The sequence below is a fragment of the Miscanthus floridulus genome, chromosome 3 (assembly GCF_019320115.1).
Source record: "Miscanthus floridulus cultivar M001 chromosome 3, ASM1932011v1, whole genome shotgun sequence".
In the NCBI taxonomy this organism is placed as follows: Eukaryota; Viridiplantae; Streptophyta; class Magnoliopsida; order Poales; family Poaceae; genus Miscanthus; species Miscanthus floridulus.
In genome coordinates this window covers 23,434,376-23,447,806 of record NC_089582.1, presented here as the reverse complement: position 1 = coordinate 23,447,806, position 13,431 = coordinate 23,434,376, and the positions used below count along the sequence as shown (strand labels likewise).

General features: G+C 46.6%; 2 protein-coding genes and 1 non-coding gene across 3 annotated transcripts; 2 read left to right on the top strand and 1 right to left on the bottom strand.

The window, feature by feature from the left end:
• Positions 1-310: 310 nt before the first annotated feature.
• Positions 311-449, top strand: LOC136547763 (small nucleolar RNA Z247). The gene has a single exon (XR_010781720.1). It is a non-coding gene; the product is annotated as a small nucleolar RNA Z247 (small nucleolar RNA).
• A 6,102-nt stretch (positions 450-6,551) lies between these two features.
• LOC136545218 (RNA-binding protein CP33, chloroplastic-like) lies at positions 6,552-8,556 on the top strand. Its single transcript, XM_066537264.1, has 4 exons — positions 6,552-7,049; positions 7,160-7,261; positions 7,369-7,665; positions 8,030-8,556. Exons 1-4 carry the CDS (start codon positions 6,624-6,626, stop codon positions 8,225-8,227), a joined length of 1,023 nt encoding a protein of 340 aa, XP_066393361.1. The 5' UTR covers positions 6,552-6,623; the 3' UTR covers positions 8,228-8,556.
• A 144-nt stretch (positions 8,557-8,700) lies between these two features.
• LOC136545219 (uncharacterized) lies at positions 8,701-12,398 on the bottom strand. Its single transcript, XM_066537266.1, has 12 exons — positions 12,328-12,398; positions 12,174-12,194; positions 11,949-12,049; positions 11,810-11,867; positions 11,648-11,691; positions 11,483-11,563; positions 10,683-10,753; positions 10,495-10,605; positions 10,211-10,293; positions 9,614-9,830; positions 9,103-9,186; positions 8,701-8,919 (listed from the first exon to the last, which is right to left on the bottom strand). Exons 1-12 carry the CDS (start codon positions 12,353-12,355, stop codon positions 8,844-8,846), a joined length of 975 nt encoding a protein of 324 aa, XP_066393363.1. The 5' UTR covers positions 12,356-12,398; the 3' UTR covers positions 8,701-8,843.
• Between the last annotated feature and the right edge of the window lie 1,033 nt (positions 12,399-13,431).

Sequence of the window (13,431 nt, the reverse complement as noted above, 5' to 3'; positions counted from 1 at the left end):
CGATCCAACCACTGGCAAGAAGGGGCCTCCTGTGCCCAATCCCGCGCATGAGACGTGGGTAGTTCAAGATCAACAAGTGCTAAGTTACTTATTCTCATCACTTTCCAAGGAAGTGTTTGCGCAAGTGTCATCGGCAATGACTGCGACTGAGCTTTGGGCGGCGATCCAGGGTCTTCACACCTCCCAGTCACGTGCCCGCATCATCTCCACCCGCATGGCACTCGCTACGGTGTCCCAGGGGACGTCTTCCATTGCTGACTACTTTGTCAGGATGAAAGGCCTAGCCGACGACATGGCCTCGGTAGGCAAGAAGCTTGAAGATGAAGACCTCGTCACCTATATTCTCACCGGTCTGGGTGAGGAGTATGAGTCGGTTGTCACAGCAATCGTGGCACGAGTGGAACTGATCACTGTTCCTGAGCTATATGCCCAACTCGTAAGCCATGAACAATGCAAGGGACTCCATGTTGATCCATCTCATATCTCTGCCAATGTCGCTGCCAGGGGCGGTCGCAACTCTGGTTCCTCCTTCACCAACAATTCCCGCAATCATGGCACTGGCCGAGGGGGTTTTGGCCGAGGTGGTAATAATCGTGGCCGAGGAGGTTACGCTGGTGGAGGCAACAGCAGCGGCCATGGTCGCAATTTTTAGCCTGGCGTATTTTGCCAGATCTGTGGCAAGGAGGGCCACCCCGCTCATCGGTGTTTCAAAAGGTATGACAACAACTTCAATGGTCCACCGCAGAAGAGTGCGTCATTGGCCTCCACATCCAACTCGTATGCTGTGGATACGAATTGGTATATGGACTCAGGCGCCACTGATCACATCACTAGCGAATTGGAGCGCCTGACCATGCGGAACAAGTACCATGGCGATCAACAAGTGCATGCGGCTGATGGGGCATGTATGGAGATTGCTAATATTGGTCATAGTATTTTTTCTTCCCCATTATGCAATTTTCATCTTAACAATATTCTACATGTGCCGCAAGCTACAAAGAACCTTTGTTCTGTTAATCGCCTAGCCAAAGATAACAACATTTTCCTTGAATTTCACCCCAATCATTTTCTTATCAAGGAACAGGCGACGAAGAAAATTCTTCACAGCGGCAAATGTGAAGGAGGACTCTATCCCCTGCATGCGTCTTCCTCATCACCGAATAAACAAGCTTTGGGTGTCACCAAGCCTTCCAAGTCGGTTTGGCATCATCGTCTAGGGCATGCATCGTCCCGTGTCGTTCAACAGGTCCTCAGTCACAATAGTTTACCTGTTTTGCATGATCCCAATAAACATCGAGTCTGTGACGCTTGCCAACAAGGCAAGAGCCACCAGCTACTGTATCCTACATCAACTAGTGTGTCAGACAGTCCTATGGATCTTGTTTTCTCCGATGTATGGGGCCCTGCTCCCGCTTCTGTTGGTCGTTACAAATATTATGTCAGTTTCATAGATGATCATAGCAAATTCACTTGGGTTTATATGCTACGTCACAAATCTGAGGTTTTTAATATTTTTCATGAATTTCAAACCCTTGTTGAACGACAGTTTGAGCGGGAAATCAAGGTTGTCCAAACCGACTAGGGGGGGTGAGTATCAAGCGCTTAATTCCTTCTTTAAGCGTATTGGGATTGTTCATCATGTTTCCTGCCCTCATGCCCACCAACAGAATGGGTCGGCCAAACGCAAGCATCGTCACATTGTTGAAGTGGGACTTACTCTCCTAGCTCATGCCTCCATGCCCCTAAAATTCTGGGACGAGGCTTTTACCACTGCACTTTTCTTATTAATCGTCTACCTTCTAAAGTCATCGCCCACACCTCACCATTTGAGCGTCTCCATGGTCAAAAGCCAGATTATAATTTTCTTCATGTCTTTGGTTGCGCCGTCTGGCCTAATCTTCGGCCTTACAATTCACGAAAATTAGAATTCCGCTCTAAACAATGCGTGTTCATTGGCTATAGCACTCTCCACAAAGGCTACAAGTGCCTTGATCCAAACACTGGACGAGTTTACATCTCACGTGACGTCACCTTTGACGAGACTGTGTTTCCCTTGGCGGCACTTCACCCTAATGCAGGCGCTTTGCTTCGCAAAGAGATTGAACTTCTACCCGATATGCTTTGCAACCCTTTGTCTAGTAGTGGGGAACAAAATTTGCTTGACCAGTCTATGCTTTCTCCTACTAACACTAATGGCGTATCAAGTTCTTCTGGCTCTTAGTTTATTACAGGTGACAACTCGGATCCAAACGGTGCATCCACAGTGGCCCAGCACCCACATTTCATGTGTTCCCCATCGGGGTGCATCCCGGACATCGAGGACGATCTCCCTGGTGCGCCGTCAGCATCTGTCGAGCCTGCTGCAGCATCAACCTCGGGATCTGGCGCACCAACGGACTCGGGTGTGTCGCTGTCTCCTGCAAATGTCGCTGCATCGTCAGACCTAGGATCCTCTGCGCCAAGCTCACCACCCGCTGCTGCTAATCCTACTTCATCCGCTGCGCAACCTGATCCGGCGGTCTCTCCATCGGTCCCAACAGATGGGTCATCCGGGATCGTGGCTCCTGGATCTTCTGCGACTGCTCCGGTGCAGCCATCCTCTACTCGGCCAACAACACGCCTCTCCCACGGTATATCTAAACCCAAACAATACTCTGATGGCACTGTCCGCTATGGTATGCACACTACAGTGTCTCCAGGTGAACCAACAAATCTTGCTCAAGCACTCGCAAGCAAGGAGTGGTCAGCAGCCATGGATGATGAGTATCAAGCTTTACTTCGGAACAAGACGTGGCATCTTGTTCCAAGACCGAAGGGCAAGAATATTGTTGGCTGTAAATGGGTTTATAAGGTCAAGCGCAAAGCTGATGGGTCCATTGATAGGTACAAGGCTCGTCTTGTTGCCAAAGGCTTTAAACAACAGTACGGTGTTGATTATGAAGAAACGTTTAGTCCTGTGGTCAAGGCAGCGACTATCAGACTTGTTCTCTCTATTGCTGTGTCAAAGGGATGGGCGCTTCGTCAATTAGATATTCAAAATGCCTTTCTTCATGGGGTTCTAGAAGAGGATGTGTATATGAATCAGCCCCCAGGGTATGCAGACGCCTGTCATCCCACTTATGTTTGTAAACTTGATAAAGCTCTCTATGGTTTGAAACAGGCTCCACGGGCATGGTATGCAAGGCTCTGCAAGAGACTAGAAGTGCTTGGATTTACTGCCTCCAAAGTCGATACATCTCTTTTTTATTTCATCCGAGGGGATTATGTTATATTTGTTCTTGTCTATGTTGATGACATTATAGTGGCTAGTTCATCTCAGCAAGCTACCGATGCTCTTCTCAGAGATTTGCAACAGGATTTTGCACTCAAGGATCTTGGTCCTCTTCATTTTTTCTTGGGCATTGAAGTTACAAGGTCTTCTAATGGGCTTCTGTTGTCCTAGTCACAGTACGCCACTGATATCCTGGCCCGTACAGGGATGGACAAGGCCAAATCTGTTGACACCCCCCTGTCTACCACGGACAAGTTATGGCTAACTGATGGTGTGTTGTTGGGACCTGAAGATTCTACTTGCTACCGGAGTGTAGTTGGTGCACTCCAATACTTGACTTTGACACGCCCCGATATTGCCTTTGCTGTGAACAAGGTTTGTCAATACCTCCATGCTCCAACAACCACCCATTGGAGTGCTGTTAAAAGAATCTTACGGTATGTTAAAGGCACTATTGCCTTTGGACACAAAATCAAGCGGTCTTCCTCTATGTTGGTCAGTGCATTCTCAGATGCTGACTGGGCCGGTTGTGTTGATGATCGCCGGTCTACTGGTGGATTTGCTGTATTCTTGGGGAATAACTTGATCTCGTGGTCTGCTCGGAAACAACCTACTGTTTCCCGCTCCAGCACTGAAGCTGAATATAAAGCTCTTGCCAATGCTACCACCGAAATGATTTGGGTTCAAAAGATCTTAACTGAATTACAAGTTCCTCATCCACCTGCAGCTCGTCTATGGTGTGACAACCTAGGTGCCACATATCTTTCGGCAAATCCTGTGTTTCATGCTCGGACAAAACATATTGAAATAGATTTTCACTTTGTCCGAGAGAGGGTAGCTCACAAACTTCTTGATATCCGGTTTATCAACTCAAGTGATCAACTTGCTGATGGATTTACAAAAGCCATATCTGCTGCCAAGCTATGAGACTTTAGGTTCAATCTTAGCCTTGTTAGTGGCTAAGATTGAGGGGGAATATTAGAGGATATCTCGGTTTCCTGTTATGTATATTGATAGTATAGAAAGTTGAGAGAATTATGGAGAGAATTGTGGAGTATTTGTTGTAACAATAGATTCATTGTAAGCCACACAGGGGGCTCTTCCCTGTTACTATAAACACGCAACCGAGAGGCCAGGCACGGGTCATCTCGTTCACACAAAATCTTATAGTTTCGAGTTGACAAAGGGACTATGTGATCAAATAAGTAGTATGATATGTCGCTACTGATGGAATCATCAGGAGGGTAACCATAAAATCCACTGGCTCAGTTGGGAGAAGATGATCAAGCCGAAAAATGATGGAGGCTTGGGATTCAGAGACATCTATGCTTTCAACCTTGCAATGCTCGCTAAACAAGGTTGGCGGCTGATACAAAATCCAAGCTCTCTGTGTGCACAAATTTTGAAAGCAAAATAGTACCCAAACACATCATGATTGCTGGCGTCACCAAAAGACGGGATCTCTTACACATGGCGTAGCATACTGAAAGGTATAGCCACACTGAAGGAAGGGACAATATGGCGCATCGGGGATGGAGAAGGGATTGACATATGGAAGGACCCTTGGCTTCCAAAAGAATTCATCCGCAAGCCGATCACTCCTTGCCGGTTAACACATCAAGGGAGAACTCGGTGGCCTGGCACTATGACCACAGAGGTCTCTTTTCAGTAAGAAGCGCCTACAAAGTCTGCAGACAGAGCCTACTGCGTAAACAACATCGCAACTGTGGTGCATCTAGTTCAGGTTCGTCAAATCAGCAAGATATCCTGTGGAAGAAAACCTGGAATTTGGATGTCCCAAACAAGATCAAACATTTTATGTGGAGAGTTGCACACAACAGTCACCCTCTAAGAGCAAATTTGGAATTCCGTGGGATGGACATAGATAATAGATGTGTTGTCTGTCACGAGAAAGGGGAGGATGGAGGACACCTCTTCTTCAAGTGTCCCATGTTACAAAAATTTGGGCTGTTTTGGGAATGGAAGAATACAGGAAGAACTTGGCTGCTATCGAATCCGCTCGGGAAGTAGTCCGGCTTATCACGGAACTGAATAACAATGGCTGTGGGGATGTGGTCGTGGTGGGCGGAGAGGAACAAAATAAGAGAGGAGGGGAAAAGGAGATCAGTGCCTATGATTGTTAACTATATCAAGGCCTATGTTGGGGAACTCACAAACTCTAGTGCATGAACAAAAACAAATAAGTCGGAGAGAGCAGGTTTGGGAAAGACCACCGCAAGGAATCCTACCACAAGGACTCAGGTAATGGAGGTTGGGGATATATCATACGTGACGAAGATGGTGATGCGGTTTCTGCTGGGTGAGGTCGCCTGAACCCTTCGGAAGCATTTGGTTGGGAGACAAAGTGAGGTGGGATGGTTCTGTCTCTGATTTGTGGGACGGGACGAGTTCATTTTCTGATTTGTGGGACGGGACGAGTTCGCCTGAACTCCTCATGTGCCTCCTCCGCCCTCCACCCACGATCCCGCACCTCCTCCGCCCTCCACCCGGGACCCACACTGGCTGGCCGGGCCTCCGTTCACCAGAGTCGGCCCGCTCGACCTTGCTCGCCCTTGTCCGCCAGCCCTGTAGCCACGAGTCGCCCGTCGGAGTTGCCCCGATGCGCGACGAGGCCGGGCATAGCTCGCGCGGGGCTGTTGGTGGAACCCACGCCGGCCATCCTCTCTCCTCTCCCTTCTCCCCTGCGTCGTGCGGCGGCCTGAGAGGCAGCGTGCTCGTCCGCGCGGCGACCTTTGAGGCGACGACGCTCGCCCCAGTCGGGTTCCTCCGTCTTCAAGCTCCTCCGAGCGTCACCCTTCTTCCTCCCATCCTCTCCCGCACGCCGTCCATGAGCGAGCGCACCTTCTCTCCTTCTTCCTCGCCACCAGCCCGCTCGTCCCATTTGGGCTGACCCTGTCCCCTCAATTTCGTGGGACGGGGGGCGTCCCGAATCTGCCGGCATATTCCTCACAGGGACGGACTCGCCCCTGGCTGCCTCTCATCCAAACAACCCTCATCCCAGGATCATCCCACTTCATCCTAGTTGATCCCCTCAACCAAACAGACGGTTCCATGCGGAAGTGGTAGCTTGTCTGCACTGCAGGGTGTGTACTAGTGAAACAAGCAGATGCCTATCAAACAGCCGGTACTCTGCTGCTACTAGTCCTGCCGCCGTACGAGATGGGCCCATCAAAACTCATGGGCCGCTCGGCGCAGCGGGCCCATCAGATAGCGGATAAGAAGAGGAAACTTAGATCTATTTATTTATCGGCGGCGAGAGGCTGCACTGCCAGTCTGCCACCGCCACTGGACTTGTGCTCCCTCCGCTCCGGCCCTTCTCGCTTCTCCGGCCATGGCCGCCGCCGTCACAGCCACCTTCCGCACCCTGCTCCAGCACGCGGCGGCTGGCGGCGTCCCCGTCCCGCTTCACAGCGTCCGGTTCCAGAGCCTGCAGCGCCACCGCGTCGGCCTCCGCCTCCTCGCGCCACCGCGTGGGCGCCCCGTCCTACTCCCGCCCGTCGCCGCCGCTGCAGCCGGCGAGGAATTCTCTTCCGACGGAGAGGATTTCTCCGGCGACGAGGGCGAGGAGTTCTTCGACGAGGAAGAGGGCTCCGAGCCGGAGGAAGCCGAGGCCTCGCGCGCCTACTCGCCGCCACGAAGCCGCCCGACGCGCGGCGACGAGCCCGGTCGGCTCTTCGTCGGCAACCTGCCCTATACCTATACCTCCGAGGAGCTCGCCCAGGTCTTCGCTGAGGCCGGCAGGGTTGACGACGCGCAGGTACCCGTATCAATCCCATGTTCCCAACCAAAATCCCTTCTTGTTCTGCCTCCTGGAACCATTCCTGAACAGTATCATCATTCGTCGCTGACGTTCCATTTCCTATGCAGATAATCTATGACAAGGTCACCAACAGGAGCCGGGGCTTCGCCTTCGTCACCATGGCCACCGCCGAGGAGGCCGCCAAGGCCATCCAGATGTTCAACGGCGCCGTAAGTACTGCACCGGCAAATTGGAGCAGTACTTCACAGAATTGGGGTCTTGCTCTTGCATATGTGTGTTTTGACATGATCTTGGCACATTTGTCTTCAAAATGCAGCTGCTGGGAGGGAGGACGGCTAGGGTGAACTACCCGGAGGTGCCGCGTGGCGGGGAGAGGAGAACGGTCACCATGGCTGGCCGCAAGCGTGACGATGGCACATACAGGATTTATGCCGGCAACCTGGGCTGGGGAGTGCGTGCCGACACATTGAGGAATGTGTTTGAGGGTCGGGCTGGCTTGCTCAATGCCAGGGTCATCTTTGAGCGTGAGACTGGCCGCTCCAGAGGGTTTGGGTTCGTCTCCTTCAGGACCGCAGAGGATGCACAGGCTGCATTGGAGGCTTTGGATGGAGTGGTATGTTCTGTCTTCATCTAGGGCAATGTTGTTCAGTGCCCATTACATCTCTTTATTAGTAGTAGATATATGCAAATGCCAACTGATGCAATAGCATTGCTATGTGTGGCCTGTGGGTACTTCTAATTGAATCATCAAATTATAGCACACAAGGTAAGCTAATATATGAATTTCTCAGTGTGAAATAATGATGGGCTGGACTGGACAGTGTCTAGTTCATAGTTGCTTATTGCACTTCGTCCAAGTAGCATGTGAATAAGTGAATTGTGATTTACTTGAGTGTATACCTTCATAGTTCACATTACTTGAGTCACCATGGTCTTGTTGTAGCAGTGGTTAACATGGTTATGGAATGGCAATGCAGGAATTGGAAGGGAGGCCGCTTCGCCTTAGTCTGGCGGAACAGAATCCACCACCTGGTTCCCCACCTAGTACTGCGCAGGCACAGCAGGAAGAAACCGATTCAGGCACATCTGATGCAGAGACTGAAGCAGCCAGTTCTTCAGAATTATCTGAAGCAGAGTTGGACGATAGCAACTTGCAGACAGCTGCAACTTATTAATAAGCAGGAGCCACGGGTTATATATGTGTTGTAATGACTTCTAAGTTCTGCCATTCAAGTCCAAGGTATACTGATAGGAGCAAAATTTTTGACACAAGTGATGCTGTAGCGAGGATTCAGCATTTGAGCTATAAATCTGATAGAATGTATTAGATATTAGGAACTGCCGTATTTGTGTAATGAGTTCTGCAAAATATGATCTGAATTGTAATTGTGTAGCCTTCCGCTTACTGTAAACTGATCCTTTTCAAATGTTCTATTTTGTTAGTGTCTGGTCAACTCATAGGTTTTATTTGATAGGCCATTTTTCAAATGAACTGGAGCAATATAAGAGGTGTAAACTATTTTCAATTGACATTTGAAAGATGTAATGAATTGAAGTTGTAGCTCTATTTTGTGCAAACTCAGTAAAAAGAACAGTTTAAATGATTTGAGGTCATAGCCCCAGTAGGGTTGTACAGTCAGAACGCGCCTGACATGTCATCAGGTTTGGGACATGGCACAATTGGCAGTGACGACAAAAAATATTTCATAGGCATATTGGAAGTTGTAACATGAAAGCATGAAACTAAACATCAATCAAAAGGAAATATTTAAAAAAAACATCACTCTGCCATCAGCTATCCTGGACGGTAGTACCACTCTCAAGCTGTGCATTCGCAGATGCATCAATATCCTGAGGAAAGAAGAGCCTGCAAGGTTGGCAGATCCATAAATCACGTATTCACATCAATTAAAAGATGACTAAGGAACACCACAGAGCTGGAGCTTGAAATAAGCAACATGATATATCCATAAGCATTAGGGGAACATGGGTTGTTTCTAGTTACTAATAACCAGTGGAAAATTCTCAGGTTGGTACAAAGTTATCTTACCTGCATGTGTTGTGGTACAGAGTTCTACTCAGGCCTTCTATGTCAGAAATTCCTTTGCATCCAGCCACTACCTCAAGAACTTGCCTGAAATGGATAGTTATGAGTCAAATTTTCTGGGGGCAAAAATCATGTGCAAATAAAATTTGAGTAACAGATAAGGCTGACGAGTTCAGTTCACAGTACAATAACAGCAGAACAATCATGACTTAGGGAATAAGGCTAATGAAGCACAAAACTGAATTATCAACCCTCAACATCATTGATCAGGATAGAAATATAAATTTCCATGTAAAAAGTACGTTTCTTGTTTAGTCTTTCTACAGAGAAGGGCATGAGTTAGGGTTGGATTACTTTGATGTTTCTACAGAGAAATCATGTAAAAGAATTGAGTACTTGAATGAGAAGCAAATAATCTCTACATAGGAAAGCAGTTGTCATAGTTAAAAACGCAGCAGCCAGTCTACACCGAGCAAGAGAACTTAAGAAATGATGGAAAACTGCTGCAACTTACCTGACTAAACAAGGCTCATTGCGACCTTTTGCTGTTGAATCTGGCTCGTACTTTTCTTTCTTCTTGGATGGCCAGACAGATTTTACATACTGGCTTCCAGCATGAGTATTTCTTATGTCACAATATGGAGAATCTGTTTCTATCATCAACCTCTCAACAGGAATGCCTCGTAGAACCTCAAGATTTTCGTTAGTTTTCAGAGAGCAGCCATTAACACCTGCAACCATGATTCACAATTATCTGACCCAACTGGGAGATAATTAAATAACAAAATATCAAATTCACAGTTGCTTCAGTTATTTAATTGACAATTGAATCAAATGGAAATTTTCAACACAAAACTGAATAACAGAACATCAAATTCTACAGTTGCTTGATTCACAATTACTGAAGCAACTGTAGAATTTGAGGTTCTGTTATTTAATTATCTCCCAGTTGACAAGGAAATTTTCAACACAGAACTGAATCACAAAGCGGAATTACAACAGAATTTGGAATAGCTTGTTGCAACTACTTAAAGTTAATTGACTGTCTTTACTCTGAAGTTATCATGTTGCAAGACATGCAGATTTTTATTGCCAGATAAAGATATTTTACCTATAGACATCTTCTCAAAAGAAAGTAGCCTGTCCCGATCTTCCGCTGAGTCAGTGAAGGAATGTGTAACCCCACGAGGGAATCTGCCAAAGAGAAAAACAGACAGAGAGATCAGGGAATAGTTATAAAACATAACAAGTGGATTGAAACGTAGGTAACTCCTATGACCAGTGTACTTTCAACTGTTCATTAAAACCTTTCAACTTTTTCATTAAAAAACAGAGAGCATATCTAGCAGGGCATCATTGAGGAACATCACCTATGGAATACAGATTATATGCTACCTGTGCAAATTTCGTGTCATGATTTCACAGAAGTCTTCACCAGCAGCACGCATGTGAAGAAACATTGGCAGTTTTACTGCTTCAGCTAACTCAAATTGTTTCTCAAAGTACCTAATACAAAATAAATCACTCAGAAAATGAATAGATCAAATGCCAATTTGTGTGCATATGAGAACAAGACTATATACTTCTTTTGCACATCTGCTGGACAGAACTGAAGTCTGTCATAATCCAAACCACATTCACCAACGGCAACGACCTAAAGAAATTGGAACCCATGTAAGATTGCAAGTGTTTTTTTCCCTGGGGAGGAAGGTAGGGAGTGGGGACTGAAATAACCACCGAGTGGCTCATTACAAAAAGATCATATCTTCATATTTCAAAACTTAAAGACTGGTTCAAATATCTGTGCATGTCCTTTTGCTGAAACTGTCGATTGACAAGTAAATCATTGCACACTATATATTTCGCAAGCACTGATCAGGGTAAGGGTGTGTTTGCACCCCAACCCTCTTGATCTATACTTCGTTCTTGTTTCTGTTTCTCAAATACGCATGTACTGTTCATCATTTGCATTAAGAAGAAAATAGCGTAGATTACAAATACACCCAAGTAGCCAACACCAGCACTTCGTGCTTATAGAATCAAAGTTCTTGTTTACTACCACTAGAACTGATTTAGCTCTTTTTTCTTTTACATATTTATGATGTCCAATTTCTTGTGGCTCTAGATGGGTTTCATCTCTAGCCTAATCCAACTTGCTTAGGACAAAAAGGCCTATTGTTGTTTCAGGGTCATGTGAACTTTGTGTTAGATCATTGATTTATATAGCATTGTTTAAGTAAGAACCTGTGAGAACATTCAATAGCTCCAATCCTAACACATGACTGAATAACTGTCCCTAGCAATCTATCAATACTCTAGGATACAAGAAAACAATAGTCACACCACTTTTTGCCTGCTGGGAAACAATATAACCATACACAACTTTGCCTTTCTCTATACCCTCCTTCGCTAGAGCCAGCAGTGCTTGAAAATGACCCTCGGGGTCTCCACTCTCCTCGAACTCCTAAGCATCCAAAATGCACCGGATCAGGAAACAGCAGAACCACTAAACAACAATAGCAAATACCAATCGAAAAATTCCAGCTACCCCGCATCTCGTCGGGTGCACGCCCACAGTGCAGAACAGACTCCCTGCATTGCACACACACAAGACAGCTTCTTAGGTGCATTTCACCGAACACCTTACAAGCACCACCAAGCACAGCAGAAGTCCAAGAACCACAGCAAGCAGGCAAGCCGCTGAGCTTACCGTCGGTCTCGGCGATCTCCAACGCCTCCCTGGACTCTTTCAGGCAGCCTCCGGTGACCTGCCGCCCCACCAAAACCAGGAAGGCAAGAAATTAATTACCAGGAAACCGAGGCGAGAGGCGGCGAGAAGGCATGCTTACAATGATGCGGTCGACGCCGGCAGCCCACGCGCGCGCGAGTACGGCCGGGATGTCAGCGGCATGGCACTGCTTGCCGTGGTAGATGCCCTTGAACATGCCATCTTCACGGTAGTACGGCGCATGCCACGCGGGGGAAAAAGAGAGAGGCACAAGAATCAGCCAACCAGTTGTGAGGCAAGCACTAAAAAAAGAGCAAAATGGAGGATATTTAGAAGCATGAGTTACCAGTGAAGTTGACTGCGATGTCTGGTGCGGGGGTCGCCGCGGCCGGAGACGGGGAGGAAGGTCGGTGGAGGGCAAGGTGAAGGCAGAGGGTCAGTCCGGGTTAGAGAGGGACGATACAGGACGGTGCGGTGGGAAAGGGAGCGGAGGAACTTGCCGATGAGCTTGACGGCGGTGGACGCCATGGCCGCGGAGCGCAAGGAGGGCGGAGATGGAGCCAATCGGACTCTGAAAAAGGCAAAATTAACGGAGTTCTTTTTTTTTACAGGAAAAAAGTGCCTGAGAAGGCACTACTTGGGCTATGCCAAGTCCAATTCTAGCCCGTCATGACTCATGAGCGCACTTCACCTAATGGGCCTAACTGCATTTCCACAATAGAAATCCTCTGGCCTGTCTTGGGAGTTAACGGGCCTACTAGTGCTGTAGTGCATACCGCCTCAGCCCCAAAAGAAGAAGAAAAAAAAGGTCCTTTTGAGCAGCTCAATTTCTCTCGTCAGCTATAAAATAGGTTCCCCTAAAAAAGCTATAAAATAGGTTTTTATTTATACCTCCTTTAACTTTCAAAACCAATTGTTTTTGCAGTTTTGATGGTGTTTTTTTTTGCTGATGTGGCATCACTTTAAATTGTCCTACGTAGCGATACGTCAGCTAAGAGTGAGTAAAACGGATTACGTTCATAGCTTAGGGGTAAAGTGAACTATGATTTTTTTCCAAAAAATGTCCAAATATTTTTTAAATATGCAATTAAAAATCCTACAATTATGTACTCTGAAAAGTTCATAGAAATTTTAATTTAGCTCAAAAAAGTATGAAGCTAGTTTTGTATTTTCCCTAAATTCATTCTCTACCTTTTCGTGCCTAAATTAAAATTAATTCAATCTTATATGGACTCTTTTGGTGCTTATTTGTTAGTAGTTGTTCTCACTATTCTATTACAATTAGTCTATATTGTTGATTCATTGAATTAAAACTCAATAGTTTGCAAAACTTAATTAAATATATTAAATGCAGGGCAGGATGCATGCGGCCACCTAGACTAACACAAGTCCTTTGAAAACTTATCCAGTTCAGGGGACCATTCCTAACGATGCTCTGATCCACCAGCGATTATACATAGTTCGGATCATCAACATCGACTAATTATAATAGATAACAAGAGCTTCTACTAGCAAATAAACACCAAAATAAGTCCGTCATAATTCAAATAATTTCAAGTAAGCGCTATAAGATACAACATGATTTTTTTTTAAAAAAAAAATCT

What these genes read in the sequence shown, in the direction of transcription:
- LOC136545219 (XM_066537266.1), bottom strand. Translation starts at nt 12,355, where the DNA reads ATGGCGTCCACCGCCGTCAAGCTCATCG. An exon ending in CACCGCCGTCAAGCTCATCG is followed by an intron (nt 12,195 to 12,327) that starts GCAAGTTCCTCC and finishes CCCCCGCACCAG; the next exon opens with ACATCGCAGTCAACTTCACT. An exon ending in CCGGCGTCGACCGCATCATT is followed by an intron (nt 11,868 to 11,948) that starts GTAAGCATGCCT and finishes GTGGGGCGGCAG; the next exon opens with GTCACCGGAGGCTGCCTGAA.
- LOC136545218 (XM_066537264.1), top strand. Translation starts at nt 6,624, where the DNA reads ATGGCCGCCGCCGTCACAGCCACCTTCCGCACCCTGCTCCAGCACGCG. An exon ending in GCAGGGTTGACGACGCGCAG is followed by an intron (nt 7,050 to 7,159) that starts GTACCCGTATCA and finishes TTTCCTATGCAG; the next exon opens with ATAATCTATGACAAGGTCAC. An exon ending in TCCAGATGTTCAACGGCGCC is followed by an intron (nt 7,262 to 7,368) that starts GTAAGTACTGCA and finishes TTCAAAATGCAG; the next exon opens with CTGCTGGGAGGGAGGACGGC.